General features: G+C 39.7%; 1 protein-coding gene across 1 annotated transcript in view; it reads right to left on the bottom strand.

Annotated features, from left to right (window-relative positions):
- PLD5 (phospholipase D family member 5) overlaps positions 1 to 18505 on the bottom strand; it is a 485622-nt gene that overhangs the window by 82287 nt on the left and 384830 nt on the right. The window contains exon 5 of the mRNA XM_029229649.1: positions 13722 to 13849. Coding sequence (XP_029085482.1) covers positions 13722 to 13849 — 128 coding nt within the window. The remainder of the gene's footprint in view (positions 1 to 13721; positions 13850 to 18505) is intronic.

The raw sequence follows: 18505 nt of genomic DNA, 5'->3' as shown, positions 1-18505 counted from the left end.
GAAACTTGAAAGAAGTGACCAGCCTGGCGAGGCAGAAGGAGTGCAATTCTTGTCAACATCTTACCAAATGGTTATTGTCAGAAATAGCAGCTATGATGAAATCAGGAGCTTTAGGGTCAATCAAGAGCTATCACTATTCGGGTACTCAAGCTATTAGATAAAAAGCATCAATATTGGCCAATTTCTTTGCTGTTTTTCCAACTGCCCATTGGACATCAGAATGGCCCCTGGCCTCCTGATATTCCCATTTCTGCTGACAGTATGGTCCTTCTCCCTGTTGGCCCAGCTCCACCCAGATGCTGGAACAATATACACTGTTCCCTCTGACTCATTCCTTATAACCCATGAGTCCTTATGACACAGCTTTGCCGGCAGGCTGGCAGGCTGGAAACTCAGGTAGGATTTCTATGTTGCAGTCTTGAGGCCAAATTCCTTCTTCTGAAAACCTCAGTCTTTGCTCTTAAGGCCTCCAATTGATTGGATGAAGCCCTCCCATGTAAGGGAGGATAATCTACTTTACTCAAGTCTACTTATTTAAATGTTAATCACATCTAAAAAATACCTTTGCAGCAATATCTAGACTGGTGTTTGAATAGACAAATGGGCACCACAGCCTAGCCAAGTTGGTATATAAAATTAACCTTCACACCACCACAATTCAATCCTGTCGCTTCCCCCTTTAATCTTGGCCATAGTCTATCTCCCTACTTTCCTCACTCCTCAGCTTGTACACTTTCTCTAGATTTGTTCCAGTGTTGTCAGGTCCTGGCCCCATCACAGATCTTCAGTGTTTCTCCCATAGCCTGCAGGACTCAATCCACAACCTACCCCAGGTCGCTGCCTCTTCTGATCACCAACACAGTCACTGGAAGACCTCATCATAAAGCTCCTGTGCTCCTTGCCCCAACAGCTGGTCTGTTTTAAGAGATACCTTTCAGGTCTATTCAGAATAAAGGTGGACTGAGATTAAAATACATATTAACAGAGTAGGCATATTCTTCTTTATTATAATTATATTTTAAAACATTATTTAAATATTTCCCCTCTACAGAGTTGCCAGAGTCTTGTGACCAATGAACCCATTGAATCTTGCCTCCAACTCCAGGCTAGTAGTTCATTTAAGAGGGTATGCTTGAAAAATTATAAAAGTAACTTTTTCTAAAAGCATGATTTTTACATTTTCCTTTTCAGCTTCTTCTACTTCAGCACCATGCCTCAGAGCCCTGTGGTTTGAAGACTGTTCTGCCCTTTTCTTTCTACTTCACACGCTGGCTAGTCTTTTGTTTGCTTTGTTTGTGCTGTTTTTTTCGTTTCCTCTATATGTTTTTAGGAGCTCCTAAGATTCACAAATCAAAACCTCTAAGTGCAAAAGCCTGTGATGGTGTTCTTTTCTCTCCCACAGGACTCCCTGTGGCCACGGATTCTAGGGGAGCACCCTGGACCACTGCAGGAGAATACAGAAGCACACACATTGACTTCCTAGTCTTTGAAATTCAACCCAGAGGTTAAGTGAGTTTGTAGATCTCAAACACTGAGCAACAGTAGGTATCATTCTGTGGCCATCATGTCATCATGGGTTTGCAATCAGAAAGATGTGAATGGAAAGACAAATATCATATGATATTGCTTATATGTGGAATCTAAAAAAAGGGTACAAATGAACTTATCTACAAAACAGAAATAGAGTTACAGATGTAGAAAACAAATTTATGGTTACCTGGGGGTAAGGGCTAAGTTAGAAGATTGGGATTGACATATATACACTACTATATATAAAACAGATAACTAATAAGAACCTACTGTATAGCACAGGAAACTCTACTCAATACTCTGTAATGGCCTATATGGGAAAAGAATCTAAAAAAGAGTGGATATATGTATATGTGTAACTGGTTCACTTTGCTGTACACCTGAAACTAACACAACATTGTAAATTAACTATACTCCAATAAAAATTAAAAAAAAGAAAGATGTGAATGAGTGAAGGTGTCTAGATGAATAGTGTTGTTAGTTTTTCTTAAAGAAAAGGAGAGAGAGAGGAGATTTACTGTTTAGCATCACAGCAAAATCATGAAAGAAAATGATTTTTCATAAATGTAATTTATTTTAAAAACTTATTCGCAGTAAAGTAAGAGTGAAGAGTTTGGAACTGGATTGCTTTGGTTTGAATTCTTGCTTTGCCACTTCTTGGAAGGTGACCTTGGGTAAATTACTGATTTGTGTCTCAATTTCCTCCTTTGTAAAGTAAAGTGATGATAGTAGCATTTACAAGAAAGAGTTATTGTGAAAATTAAATGAGTTCATACTCTTTAATGCTTAGAAGAATGCCTAGCATAGAGAAAGCCCTCAATACAATGAAGCTGTTATTATCATTAGCTTTATTTCTCTTAGTATAGATGTAAGGCAATCATTGATAGCAATAATCTGATTTCACTAGAAAACTTCACAAAATATAAAGCTAATGGGTTGGATTGAGTCTGATACTTATAATTCTTCATGTAACCATTAGCCTCACCCACGACTCTGCTCAAATGAAAAAAATCTGTTCTAACGCACGGAACTTGTTGTGCGATGTGCTATGTCTCATGAGGTAAACCAAAAAAAAAGGCCCACATAATCCAGCACAGTTGAAAGGAAAACTAATTTAAAGTAGATGATTTAAGTGTAACAACATGATCCCAAATAGCAAGAACTAAGGGGAAAGGGTGGACAAAGTAAGAGACAGCATTTGTGCCTACGTGTAAAGAGGAGACAGCGAAATGGTGGGTGTTGATGTAAGAGAAGTAGGTGAGCAGTTGACATATAGATGCAGGGGAGCTGATGGGATGCTAAACGTTCTTGCAGAAGAGTTTTAAACTCCACCCCCTCTCCAGCTATGTCTCTTCTCTAGCCCATCAATGAATATAGTCTCTTCCAGGAGGAAAATAGGAAAGACTGTTAAGAGAAATTAAAATTAAAATGAGACATTTTAGTTTTTAAGAGTTTGGTTTGGCAGTGAAAGATGAGAAAATGGCAACTTTGGGTTAATTCATACATGAATCCCAAATTGCCAGAAGTGAAATGAAAGTTTCAGACTCTGCCAACTTAATCGTCAATCTAAAGAATGTGAGAATCATCACCAAATGCCTAATTCCTCTACAGGTTAGTGAGTATTCTATTTTATAAGAGAGAAGAGCAGCAATAGGATCTGTTCTAGTTTTATTTTTTCAATATTATCTTTATTTGGAAGATGGAGATTATATCCATCCTTAGGTAGCTATGAAAAATGAAGTCGTGTATATATAAAGGTATTACCACAGTGCCTGGCACAGAAATAGAGTAGCCTTTTGGAAAAAATGACACAAAGATATCTTCCTCGCCTCTTCCCAAATCCCTGACCTCAACGGAGTCTAACCTGCTATTAAGTTTACAAACAACAGAAGAAAGCAGATTTCCACAAAAGAAGTCCACGTGGGAAGTCCTTGGTGGCTTACTCATTTTGTTAAAGCCTGCAACCTTCCCCCCAACCCACCCAAGGCTGTCCTCCCCCAGAGACTGTTTCCGTGGGCAGCTGGCGAGTGTGAACCTTCACCAATCCTCACTTTAAGGGGCTATTTGGAAAGCTCAGCACTTTTTCACAGTTTCCCTCTATGTGAATGTATTATGAATTATAAAATGAGTTTAGTTTTAAGTTCTTATAAAACATTTATTCCATACTTAAGAAATAGCATGTTAATTCATTTAGGCTTTTAAAAGCATAACTTTGCTGCTATATTTGAGCTGAAGGAGAGAAATCTAAGAAGTCCACTTTGTTTACTCTCCCTCTCATTATGTGGTTCAGGAGCTGAGAACAAACCAGCATGGGACAAGGTCAGAGGGATATCTCTTCTAGACAGACCTGGAGGGCTCAGTGGCATGCAATGGCAATAGTGGAGAGGTTGTAATTCTCCAGCTCCTACTGAGAATGACATTAAAGGAAGCATAAGGAGTTGACTTGTCCTTAAGAAAGGAGCTTGATTAGTCATGAAACAGAGAACCAGGTCCAGGTACTTGCCCACTTCTTCCTCTAGTCTTCTTTATAACTGAAGGGAAACCAGCTACCACTTAGGAATGTGTAAACAGGGAAAGATCATAAAATAGCTTGTATTCTTCATATGAATAATAGGAAATAACTTGCACCTTATCTTTGCTCTGTATTTACCATGTTTAAAATGGGGAAATTTTCATATTTTACAATGATCCATTTCAAAAGGAAATAATATCCAAATGGCTATACAGATTGAGAATAAACATTTAAAAGATCAACCTACTTTCCTACAAAACAAACAGCAAAGACAAAGGAAGGATCCTCATGCAGAGAAACCAATACTTGAATATATGTATGTCTGTCTATCTAAGGGAAGGAGTAGAAGGAAATAAAGTAAACAAAGATAACTTGTTCAAAGATTTGGAGAAAAATGTCATTAAACCACAATAATTCAAACCTCACTCAAGTGAAATTCATAGAAGTTTAAACCCTATCAGTTAATAACAGTTAATAATAAAGACAATAAAATTTAGTGGTGGGAAGATGCATTTTCTTTAAAAAAAAAAACAACAAATGATGCTCAAGTTAAAAACCACTTAGCGGGGGGAGGAATCAAAATGATGAAATAGGAGGATGTGGAATTCACCTCTCCCTCCAAGTACATTAAGAATACACCTACAAATGGAACAAGTCTCACAGAGCACCTGCTGAACACAATCAGAGGACCTTGGACACCTGAAAGGACAAGAAAAATCCCCACACAACCAGGTAAGACAAAAGAAAGACAAAAAGAAAAGAGGAAATGGGATGGGACCAGCACCCCTGGTGGGGGAACTGAAGGAAAGGAGAGGTTCCTGCACACTGGGAAGCCCCCTCACTGGTGGGGAAATCAGCTGGGACAGAAGGGGAGCTTTGAGGGCTCAGAGGAGAGTACAGCAACCAGTCTGTGGCAGGCAGGACACAGTAAGACCTACACGGATGGTCTGTGCTATAGCCCTTTGTGCCACAGACTGAGACGTGTCTGCTGGTGTGGATGGGGGCTGGGTGCTGGAAAGTGGGGTTTGGAGAGAAGACCCAAGGAGGGGACAGCTGTTGGCTGTGAAGAGACAGCCTGAAGGGATGAGAGGAAGGAGCTCCACAACTGGGAATGTTCGTGGAAGAAGCCCAGGCCGCCATAGAAGCAGGGTGCCGTTGTTGAGTGGCACGCAAGGGGTGGGGCCGCCACTGCAGCCCCCTTCCCCATGTGCTGGCCCCTGCCTCCATGGGCACTAGGAGGGGTGCCCACCTGAGCAGGCTTGCGTGCCCCACCCATTGCTGCCTCTGCTCTGCCTGCCTGGGCAGGTGCGTGTGCTCTGGGGCAGCCTTGGGAGAAGCTCCTGGTGGGAGGCACACATGCAGAGGTGGGGCTGAAACCACAGGTGAGCCCCAGGGGCCATGCAACTAAGGAGGAAGAGCTGAAATTTCTCCTTGTGGCTGTGGGAACCGTGGATTTACATCCTCGCTTCTGGCTTTGTAAACTCAGTGCCTGTGGGGTATCCAAATGGCTGAGCGCTCCCACAGCTGAGACGGGTCTAGCTTTAGTGGCTGTAGGCTTTGTGGGCACATACATGTGGGGATTGGACCAGGCCAAAATCTGAGCTGCCTTCATAGCTCCCACAGCAGTTCCAGCTGCACAGTTACTGCAGTCCTGGAACCTGACTTCAGTGGACCTGCACAGGTGGCCTGGTAAAAACAATGCCTGAGAGACACCAGGGCCAATTGCCAGCATACCCCTCGTTAGGCGGGGCTGAGAGCACTTCCAACAACAGTGTAATCTGTGAGCCAACACGGGGTGAAAAGTGACAAAACAGAGTACACTCACAGGTGAACAGCTACAAAGGAGGAAAACTCAGTGGCTTCCCTCCCAGTGGGAGTGCTCTAATCCTACCTACCTCGCACCATAGACCAGAAACACAGGTCAGAAACAGATCTGGGGGCCTCTACTGCAACAACTAGGGAGCAGACCCCACATCTGACAGGGCAGTGACAACCACAGAGCAAAGGGGAGGCCCTGCTCAATATCCAGTGCAAGCTCTGGTCACCGCAACATCAGTCATACCTCCTGTAAAAGGGATGATGGCCAGCATACACTGAGGAAAGAGGTGGCAGACGTTCATTCTAAAAACAGCCCTCGCACCAAAAAAATATTAAACCTACACAGGCTACACAGAAACTTTCCCACATAAAAGTCACCCTCCAAGAGAGTCTGAGGGTCAAGCATTGGGAGCAAGAGCCCCCAGAACATTTGGCTTTGAAGGGCAACTGGGTCTGAGCATAGGAGTTCCACAGGGTTGGGAGAAATAGACTCCACTCATGTGCACTGGGACCCAGGACAAAGCAATACCTCCATAGGAACTGGCACTAGACCTAAGTAGGGGTCTTAGAGGGTCTCCTGGGGAGGCAGAGGTTGGCTTTAGCTCACTATGGAGGCAAGAACACTGGTGGTAGAGGCCCCAGGGGATATAGATCAGTGCCGAAATGGAGGTTCCCATTTTGGCACCAAGACCCAGCCCCACCCAACAGCCTATAGGCTCCAGTGCTGGGACACTCAGGCCAAACAACCAGCAGGTTGGGAACACAGCCCCACCCATCAGCAGACAGGCTGCTTAAAGTCATATTGAGCTCACAGCTACCTCAAAACATACCCCCTGACATAGGGTGTCAAGAATGAAAAGAAATGAAGAAAGTCTCAGAGACGTCTGGGACAATGTTAAACGTACCAACATTTGCATTATAGGGGTCCCAGAAGGAGAAAAGAAAGAGAAATGACCTGAGAAAACATCTGAAGGTGTTATAGCTGAAAACTTCTTTAACATGAGAAAGGAAACAGTCACTCAAGTCCAGGAAGTGCAGAGAGTCCCATACAGGATGAAGCCAAGTATGAACACACTGAGACACATATTAATCAAACTGACAAAAATTAAAGACAAAGAAAAAATATTAAAAGCAACAAAGGAAAAGCAACAAATAACATACAGGGGAATCCCCATAAAGTTATCAACTGATTTTCCAGCAGAAACTCTTCACGCCAGCAGGGAGTGGCCTGGTATATTTAAAGTGATGAAAGGGAAAAACCTACAACCAAGAACACTCTACCCAGCAAGGCTCTCATTCAGATTCGATGGAGAAATCAAAAGCTTTACAGACAAGCAAAAGCAAAGAGAATTCAGCACCACCAAACCAGGTTTACAACAAATGCTAAATGACCTTTTCTAGGCAGGAAAGAGACCAGCAACTTAAAACACCTTGTATATATACAAAATGCTATATCAAAACCTCATGGGAACAGCAAACCCAAAAACTACATTAGATGCACACACAAAACAGAAAAAACAACCCAAACACAACACCAAAGATAGCCATCAAATCACAACAGAAGAGAACAAAAGAGGAAGAAAAGAAACCTACAAAAACAAATCCACAACAATTAAGAAAATGTCAATAGGAACATACATATTGATAATTACCTTAAAAGTAAATGGATTAAGTGGTCCAACCAAAAGACATAGACTGGCTGAGTGGATACAAAAACAAGACACTTACATATGCTGTCTGCAACAGACCAACTTCAGATCTCAGGACACATACAGACTGAAAGTGAGAGGGTGTAAAAAGGTATTCCATGCAAATGGAAGTCAAAAGAAAGCTGGAGTAGCAATACTCATATCAGATAAATTAGACTTTAAAATAAAGACTGTTAACGAAAGACAAGGAAGGACACTACATAATGATCAAGGGACCAATCCAAGAAGAAGATATACCAACTGTAAATATATATGCACCCAACATAGGAGCACCTCAATATATGAGCCAAATACTAACAGCTGTCAAAGGGTAAATCAACAGTAACACAGTGCTAGTGGGGGAATTTAACACCCCACTTACACCATTGGACAGATCACCCAGACAGAAATTCAATAAGGAAACACAGGCCTTAAATGATACATTAGACCAAAAGGACTTAATTTATATTTATAGAACATTCCACCTGAAAGGAGCCAAATACACTTTCTTCTCAAGTGCACATGGAACACTCTCCAGGATAAATCACATATTGGGCCACAAATCAAGCCTTGGAAAATTTAAGAAAACTGAAATCATATCAAGCATCTTTTCTGACCACAACAATAGATTAGCAGTATACTACAGGAAAAAGAAAACTGTAAAAAAACACAAACACTTGGAGACTAAACAATATGTTACTAAACAATATGTTACTAAACAACCAATGATCACTGAAGAAATCAAAAAGGAAATCAAAAAATACCTAGAGACAAATGACAACAAAAACATGACAATCCAAAACCTGTGGGAGGCAGCAAAAGCAGTTCTAAGAGGGAAGTTTATAGCAATACAATCTTACCTAAGGAAACAAGAAAAATCACAAATAAACAACCTAACCTTACACCTAAAGCAACTAGAGAAAGAAGTACAAACAAAGCCCAAAGTTAGTAAAAGGAAAGTAATTGTAAAGATTAGAGCAGAAATAAATGAAATAGAGATGAAGGAAATAATAGAAAAGAGCAATAAAACTAAAAGCTGATTCTTTGAAAAGATAAACAAAATTGTTAAACCTTTAGCCAGACTCATCAAGAAAAAAAGGGAGAGGGCTCAAATCAATAAGATTAGACATGAAAAAGAAGTTACAACCAACACCACAGAAATACAAAGGATCATAAGAGACTACTACAATCAACTATATGCCAATAAAATGGACAACCTAGAAGAAATGGACAAATTCTTAGAAAGGTACAACCTTCCAAGACTGAACCAGGAAGAAATAGAAAATATGAACACACCAATCATAAGTACTGAAATTAAAATTGTGATTTTAAAACTTCCAACAAACAAAAGTCTAGGACCAGATGGTTTCACAGGTGAATTCTATCAAACATTTAGAGAAGAGTTAATACCTATCCTTCTGAAACTCTTCCAAAAAATTGCAGAGGAAGGAACACTCCCAAACTCATTCTACAAGGCCACTATCACCCTGATATCAAAACCTAACAAAGACACCACAAAAAAAGAAAATTATAGGCCAATATCACTGATGAACATAGACTCAAAATTCCTCAACAAAATACTAGCAAACAAAATCCAACAACACCTTAAAAGGATCATACACCATAATCAAGTGGGATTTATCCCAGGGATGCAAGGATTCTTCAATATATGCAAATCAATCAATGTGATACACCACATTAACAAATTAAAGAATAAAAAACTTATGACCATCTCAATAGATGCAGAAAAAGCTTTTGACAAAATTCAACACCAATTTCTGATGAAAACTCCCTAGAAAGTTTGCATAGAGGGAATCTAACTCAACATAATAAGGGCCATATCTGACAAACCCACAGAAAACATCATTCTCAATGTTAAAAAACTGAAAGCATTTCCTCTAAGATAAAGAACAAGACAAAGATGTCCACTCTAGCCACTTTTATTCAACATAGTTTTGGAAGTCCTAGCCACAGCAATCAGAGAAGAAAAAGAAACAAAAGGAATCCAAGTTGGAAAAGAAGTAAAACTGTCACTGTTTGCAGGTGACATGACACTATACACAGAAAATCCTAAAGATGCTACCAGAAAACTATAAGAGCTCATCAATGAATTCAGTAAAGTTGCAGGACACAAAATCAATACACAGAAATCTCTTGCATTACCATACACTAACAATGAAAGATGAGAAAGAGAAACTAAGGAAACAATCCCATTTACCATCACATCAAGAAGAATAAAATACCTAGTAATAAACCTACCTAAGGAGGCAAAAGACCTATATTCAGAAAACAATAAGATACTGATGAAAGAAATCAAAGATGACATGCACAGATGGAGAGATATACCATGATCTTGGATTGGAACAATCAATATTATCAAATGACTAAAGCAATCTACAGATTCAATGCAATCCCTGTCAAATTACCAATGACATTTTGCACAGAACTAGAAAAAAAAAAATCTTAAAGTTTGTATGGAAACACAAAAGACCCTGAATAGCCAAAGCAATCTTGAGAAAGAAAAACAGAGCTGGAGGAATCAGACTCCCTGACTTCAGAGTATACTGCAAAGCTACAGTCATCAAAACAGTATGGTACTGGCACAAAACCAGAAATATAGATCAATGGAATAGGATAGAAAGTCGAGAGGTAAACTCACGCACCTATGGTCAACTAATCTATGACAAAGGAGGCAAGAATATACAATGGAGAAAAGACAGTCTTTTCAATAAGTGGTGCTTGAAAAACTGGGCAGTTATATGTAAAAGAATGAAATTAGAACACTCCATAACACCATACACAAAAATAAACTCAAAATGGATTAAAGACCTAAATGTAAGGCTGGATACTATAAAACTCTTAGAAGAAAACATAGGCAGAACACTCTCTGACATAAATCAAAGCAAGATCTTTTTTGATTCTCCTTCTGGAGTAATAAAAATAAAAACAAAAATAAACAAATGGGATCTAATTAAACTTTTGCACAGGGCTTCCCTGGTGGTGCAGTGGTTGAGAGTCCACGGGCTGATGCAGGGGACACGGGTTTGTGCCCCGGTCCGGGAAGATTCCACACACCACGGAGCGGCTGGGCCCGTGAGCCATGGCTGCTGAGCCTGCGTGTCCGGAGCCTGTGCTCCACAATTGGAGAGGCCACAACAGTGAGAGGCCCGCGTACCGCAAAAAAAAAAACAAGTTTTGCGCCGCAAAGGAAACAATAACAACGTGAAAAGCAACCCACAGAATGGGAGAAAATATTTGCAGATGAAGCAAATGACATGGGATTAATCTCCAAAATATACAAACAGCTCATGCATCTCAATAACAACAAAAACAACAACAAACAACCCAATTAAAAAAACGTCTGGAAGATCTAAATAAATAGACATTTTTCCAAAGAAGGTGTATAGATGGCCAAAAAGTACATGAAAAGATGCTCAGCATCACTATAATAATGATAAATTATTGCACTACAATAATCAGATCTAATAATTTGCATTATTAGAGAAATGCAAATCAAAACTACAATGAGGTTTTACCTCACAGCACTCAGAATGGCCATCACCAAAAAAATCTACAAACAATAAATGCTGGAGAGAGTGTGGAGAAAAGGAAACACTCCTACACTGTTGGTGGGAATGTAAATTGGTACAGCCACTATGGAGAACGTTATGGAGGTTCCTTAAAAAACTAAAAATAGAACTACCATATGATCCAGCTGTTGGGCATACACCTGGAGAAAACCATAATTTGAAAAGATACATGCACCTCAATGTTCATTGCAACACTATTTACAATAGCCAGGACATCGAAGCAGCCTACATGTCCATCGACAAAGGAATGGGTGAAGAAGATGTGGTACGTATGTACAATGGAATATTACTCAGTCGTAAAAAAGAACAAAATAATGCCATTTACATCAACATGGATGGACCTAGAGATTTTCATTCTGAGTGAAGTAAGCCAGACAGAGAAAGACAAATATCATGATATTGCTTATATGTGGAATCTAAAAAACTGGTACAGATGAACTTATTTATAAAACATAGAGTCACAGAGGTAGAAAACAGTCTTATGGTTACTAGGGGGGGAAGGAGGAGGGATAAACTGGGAGATTGGGATTCACATATGCACACTACTATATATAAAATAGATAACTTAATAAGGACCTACTGTATAGCACAGGGAAATCTACTCAGTACCCTCTAATGACCTATATGGGAAAATAATCTAAAAAAAAGTGGATATATCTATATGTATAACTGATTCTCTTTGCTATACAGTAGAAACTAACACAACATTAGAAGTCAACACTGCTCCAGTAAAAATTTTTTAAAAACTACTTAGCAGAATTTACATATAATTAATATTGTTACAGAACCAATTTTATCTATTTAATATGGGAGATCCAGATGAAAATTTCTGGGCAAAAGATACTTATTGGTTAATTTTTTGTAAGTACAAAAAAAGCAAAAGATAGACCCAGAGATTTCCATAAATTAGACTATTTTTCTCTAAATACTCTAAATTATTGAGGCTTTATACTATCTTTGCCTTACTTATTTCTGAGGTGCTGATGTTGCTGTAATCACTATTTTTATACGTGTGTTTGAAGGGTCATCAGACACAAGATAAACAGAATCAAAATTTATATTTTTCATATCAGAATTAATACTGGAAGAAATTTGCTTAAAACATTCAATACTGAAACTCAACTCTGGGCTGACTTCTACTTTTCTTTAAAATGGATGCAATAATGGCGTTTACCTCATAGGATCATTGTGAGGTTTTAATTAAATAATCCATTTACATGGCTTAGAACACCTTGCATTCAATATAAGCTAGTTATTGTTGCAATTATTATTATTTATACTATTATTTTATTCAGAATCATTTTTATATCAGTAGGTAGCACCTAATTTTCTGAGCAAATATAAAATAAACAATGTTTTGTCATAATCTTTGATGGTGCTTTCAATTCCAAAATGAATTACGGCATTTTCTTTCAGTGTCCCGTCCTCCGCTGGGGAGGGAGACTGTCTTATTAGAGATACCAAGTACTTGGCCCTTGAGACTGGGCTACTGACTGTGACTCCTCCTCACATGCAAAACTAGAAAACCACCTTAGATAAGTTGTACTTTGGCTCCACACTATTCCACGGAGAGGGCAATAATTGGGTTTTTAGTATTTCATTTGCCCATTTCTTTTACAGCTGAGCACTTTTATTTGCCTCACACATTAAAAGAGGAAAACTAGATGGAATATGTGTGCATGAAAGACGGTAGTTTAAGAAGGAAAAGAGTGGAAACTGGGAGGCAAATGGTTAAAGGTCTGAAGCTAACAGTACAAATATAATGTTACCCTCTCTCAGATTTATCCCACGTGGTGTTTTCTTTCAAGCTATGGCCATTGTGTGTCTGCACATCAGTGCTTTTTTCCCATAGGAATAAATAGAAGTGCAGTAGAATTCAATGTCATTTCAGGGATCCTAATATTAAAAGAGCTCAGGTAAAACATTGTGTATGGGCTCTGTGCATGCATGGTTAACTGGTCAGTCTTCTTATGCATCCATTGATGAAGAACTTCCAGCCACTAGTTGACAAATGGGAAGAAGGTGATTTGTAATCCTCCATGGATCACCTTTGGCACAAATAAATACATGAAAATTAAAAGACTGTTCAAGTATATTTTCAAGATATTTGAAGTTAATTGTTTGCAAAGAGAAAGATGAAGACATCTTTATCTTAAGATTTTTTAAAGGGATAAAACTATTATTCTACAATATGTGATCCTAGACTGAATTTACGTTTTCCTGTTTCTCATAGATTATGTGATCTCATCCTGAAAATTTAGCTTTGTGTAATATAAATTACACACAAACATGTTCTAAAGAATCTTGGAGTAGCATCTGAGTTATAAAAGTGCTGAAGCAATGGCAGTTCTTTTGGTAAAATGATTCTGACAAAGAAAGGTTTATCACTTCATTTTAAATGAAGGTGAACCTACTAAAACTATGCAAAATAACAAAAGCTGTAGGTTTAATTTCCCTCAACCACAGTAGAGGTGACTGAATGCTTTATGGAGGTGGTAGGTTTTTTTGTTGTGTTTTTTTTTTTTTTGGAGGTGGTAGTTTTGATGCTGACAGAACACTGACTTTATGTAATGAAAATATTACCTGTCCCAGGGACTGCCAGTCCAAACCAGCACTGCCGATGTAAACATGCTGTTTGTCCACAATCCAGAAGGAGGACTGCAGCCGGCCCTTGTTGTAGGCAGTCATGTTCATGTAGGTCACCTCAGCTCCTAGGAGTTCAAGGAAATCCCAGTCAGCCTCTGTGTCAAGGCCATGAACATGCAGTCAGTCACGTACCAGCAGAAATACTCATGGTTTGCATCCATCACAGTTGGCATTCAGGGAAGCCAAATATTTACATTAGTTAAGTGCAGAGACGATCCTCAAGGAGTTACTTTATTCCCAAAGAGAATACAAAGGGAAAAAAAAAGAATAAGTTTTTCCCTATGTATAGCTCCACATGGTGACAAGATCATGGCTTCTCAAGTCAGATCTGACTCAAATCCCCACTCCTTGATTTATCACTCAAATGGTGAGATAGGTGTGCCATGCTCTTTTTTCTTTTACTTTTGGGATAATTTTCATACAATTTTGCAATCAATAAAAGATCAGTCTTGCTTAGTAATATGCCTTTCCTCAATAAGAAACTGGCCTTCTTTTTCTTTATTGAAGTATAGTTGATTTACAATATTGTGTTAGTTTCAGGTGTACAGCAGTGATCCAGTTATGTATATACATACATATATATATATATATATTTCAGATTCTTCTCCATTATAGGTTATTATAAGATATTGAATATAGTTCCCTGTGTTATACAGTAAATCCTTGTTGTTCATAGGAACTGGCCTTCCTATACTTTCTGTATGTTACTTTCACCTTTCACTTGCTTTAACTTCTTTGTTTCCCTCTTCATTATTTAATTTGGATTTGGTTTCTTCCTAGCCTTTCTTTATCTGATAATTCTTAATATAAGCAACGGGGTTATTCAAGCCTTACAGAAATGTAAGGTCAACTAGGTCACCCAGGCTATTGTTAAAACCAAAAAATTCACTTTAAGATCTGAATTTAACCAATTGTTCTATGCATAATGTGTCATAATCAGTTGTCAAGCTGCTATGTACTGCTGCCTCAGGACTATGTGTTTACAGCTTCTCAAAAGGAACATATACGGGGGGGACCTTCAAGATGGCAGAAGAGTTAGACATGGAGATCACCTTCCTCCCCACAAATACATTAAAAATAGATCTACATGTGGAAAAACTCCTACAGAATACCTACTGAACGCTGGCAGAAGACCTCAGGCCTCCCAAAAGGCAAGAAACTCCCCACGTACCTGGGTAGGGCAAAAGAAAAAAGAAAAAACATAGACAAAGGAATATGAATGGGACCTGCACCTCTGGGAGGGAGCTGTGAAGGAGGAGATGTTTCCACACACTAGGAAGCCCCTTCACTGGTGGAGACAGGGGGTGGGCGGGGGAAGCTTCAGAGCCATGGAGGAGAGGGCAGCAAAAGAGGTGCAGAGGGCAAAATGGAGAGATGCCCTCACAGAAGATCAGTGCCAACCAGCACTCACCAGCCTGAGAGGCTTGTCTGCTCACCCGCTGGGACGGGTGGGCACTGGGAGCTGAGGCTCAGGCTTTGGAGGTCAGACCACAGGGAGAGGACTGGGGTTGGGAAGGGGGCTAGTGCACCACAGCTAGCTGGGAGGGAGTCCGGGAAAAAGTCTGGAACTGCCTAAGAGGCAAGAGACCATTGTTTCGGTGCGTGTGAGGAGAGGAGATTCAGAGCACCACCTAAATGAGCTCCAGAGATGGGCGCGAGCTGTGGCTATCAGCGCGGACACCAGAGTTGGGCATGAAATGCTAAGGCTGCTGCTACAGCCACCAAGAGGCCTGTGTGGAAGCACAGGTCACTATCCACACCTTCCCTCCCAGGAGCCTGTGCAGCCTGCCACTGCGAGGGTCCTGTGATCCAGGGACAACTTCCCTGGGAGAACACTTGGAGCTGTTGCAACGTCATGCTGGCCTCTGCCACCACAGGCTCGTCCCGCATTCCATACCCCTCCCTCCCCCGGCCTGAGTGAGCCAGAGCCCCCTATTCAGCCTCTCCTTTAACCCACTCCTGTCTGGGCGAAGAACAGACACCAAAGGGCGACCTACACGCAGAGGCAGGGCCAAAACCAAAGCTGAACCCCAGGAGCTGTGTGAACAAAGAAGAGAAAGGGAAATTTCTCCATGGAGCCTCAGGAGCAGTGGATTAAATCTCCACAATCAACTTGATGTATCCGGCATCTCTGGAATACCTGAAGAGACAACGAATCATTCCAAAATTGAGGTGGTGGTCTTTGGGAGCAACTGTAGACTTGAGGTTTGCTTTCTTCATCTAATTTGTTCCTGATTTTATGTTTATCTCAGTTTAGTATTTAGAGCTTACTATCACTGGTAGATTTGTTTATTGATTTGGTTGCTCTCTTCCTTCATATATATACATTTTTTTTTTCTTTTTCCCTTTTTGTGGGTGTGTGTATGTATGCTCCTTTTTGTGATTTTGTCTGTATAGGTTTCCTTTTACCATTAGTCCTAGGGTACTGTCTGTCTGTTTTTTTTTTTTTTTTTTTTAGTATAGTTTTTTAGTGCTTGTTATCATTGGTGGATTTGTTTATTGGTTTGGTTGTTCTGTTTTTTTCTTTTCTTTTTTTTTTACTTTTTTTAGTTTAATAACTTTATTTATTTATTTATTTATTTATTCTTTTTCTTTCTTTCTTCTTTTTTTCCTCCCTTTTCTTCTGAGCTGTGTGGCTGACAGGGTTTTGGTGCTGTAGCCGGGTGTCAGGCCTGAGCCTCTGAGGTGAGAGAGCCGAGCTCAGGACTTTGGTACACTAGAGACCTCCTGGGACCATGTATCAATCGGTGAGAGCTCTCCCAGAGATCTCCATCTCAACACTAAGACCAAGCTCCACTCTACGACCAGCAATTACCAGTGTTGGACACCCCATGCCAAACAACTAGCAAGACAGGAAAAAAACCCCACCCATTAGAAGAGAGGCTGCCGAAAATCATAATAAGTTCACAGACACCCCAAAACACACCATCGGATGCAGTCCTGCCCAACAGAAAGACAAGATACAGCCACATCAACCACAACACAGGCAGCAGTCCCCTCCACCAGGAAGCCTACACAACCTACTGAACCAACCTTACCAACTGGGGGCAGACACCAAAAACAACGGGAACTATGAACCTGCAGCCTGTGAAAAGGAGACCCCAAACACAGTAAGTTAAGCAAAATGAGAAGACAGAGAAAAACCCACCAGACCAAGCAAATGAGGAGGCAGTCTACATGAAAAAGAATTCAGAGTACTGATAGTAAAGATGATCCAAAATCTTGGAAGTAGAATGGCGAAAATACAAGAAATGTTTAACGAGAACCTAGAAGAACTAAAGAGCAAACAAACAATGATGAACACCACAATAAATGAAATTAAAAATTCTCTAGAAGGAATCAATAGCAGAATAACTGAGGCAGAAGAATGGATAAGTGACCTGTAAGACAAAATAGTGGAAATAACTACCACAGAGCAGAATAAAGAAAAAAGAATGAAAAGAATTGAGGACAGTTTCAGAGACCATTGGAACAACATTAAATGCACCAACATTCGAATTACAGGGGTCCCAGAAGAAGAAGAGAAAAAGAAAGGGACTGAAAGGGAAAAACCTACAGCAAGATTACTCCACCCAGCAAGGATCTCATTCAAATTCTACGGAGAATTCAAAAGCTTTACAAACAAGCAAAAGCTAAGAGATTTCAGCACCACCAATCTACCTTTACAACAAGTGCTAAAGGAACTTCTCTAGGCAGGAAACACAAGAGAAGGAAAAGACCTACAATAACAAACCCAAAACAATTAAGAAAATGGTAATAGGAACACACATATCGATAACTACCTTAAATGTAAATGGATCAAATGCTCCAAAGAAAAGACATAGACTGGCTGAATGGATACAAAAACAAGACTCGTATATATGCTGTCTACAAGAGACCCACTTCAGACCTAGGGACACATACGGACTGAAAGTGAGGAGATGGAAAAAGATATTCCATGCAAATGGAAATCAAAAGAAAGCTGGAGTAGCAATTCTCATATCAGACAAAATAGACTTTAAAATAAAGGCTATTACAAGAGACAAAGAAGGACACTTCATAATGATCAAGGGATCTATCCAAGAAGAAGACATGACAATGGTAAATATTTATGCACCGAACATAGGAGCACCTCAATACAAAAGGCAAATGCTAACAGCCATAAAAGGGGAAATCAACAGTAACACAATAATACTAGGGGACTTTAACACCCCACGTTCACCAATGGACAGATCATCCAAAATTAAAATAAAGAAAGAAACACAAGCTTTAAATGACACATTATACAAGATGGTCTTAATTGATATTTATAGGACATTCCATCCAAAAACAACAGAATATACTTTCTTCTCAAGTGTTCATGGAACATTCTCCAGGATAGACCATGTCTTTGTTAAAAATCAAGCCTCAGTAAACTTAAGAAAATGGAAAAGGTATGAAGCATCTTTTCCAACCACAACACTATGAGACTAGAAGTCAATTACAGGAAAAAATATGTAAAAAATACAAACACATGGAGGCTAGACAATACATTACTCAACAAACAAGAGATCACTGAAGAAATCAAAGAGGAAATAAAAAAATACCTAGAAACAAATGACAATGAAAACATGACGATCCAAAACCTATGGGACACAGCAAAAGCAGTTCTAAGAGGGAAGTTTATAGCAATACAATCCTACTTCAAGAAACAAGAAACATCTCAAATAAACAACCTAACCATATACCTAAAGCAGTTAGAG

The sequence above is a fragment of the Monodon monoceros genome, unplaced genomic scaffold, assembly GCF_005190385.1.
Source record: "Monodon monoceros isolate NGI ecotype Baffin Bay Population unplaced genomic scaffold, NGI_Narwhal_1 Super_Scaffold_18, whole genome shotgun sequence".
NCBI classification, from domain to species: Eukaryota; Metazoa; Chordata; class Mammalia; order Artiodactyla; family Monodontidae; genus Monodon; species Monodon monoceros.
Note: the sequence above shows the minus strand (reverse complement) of the source record. Positions and strands in the feature narration are given on the sequence as shown.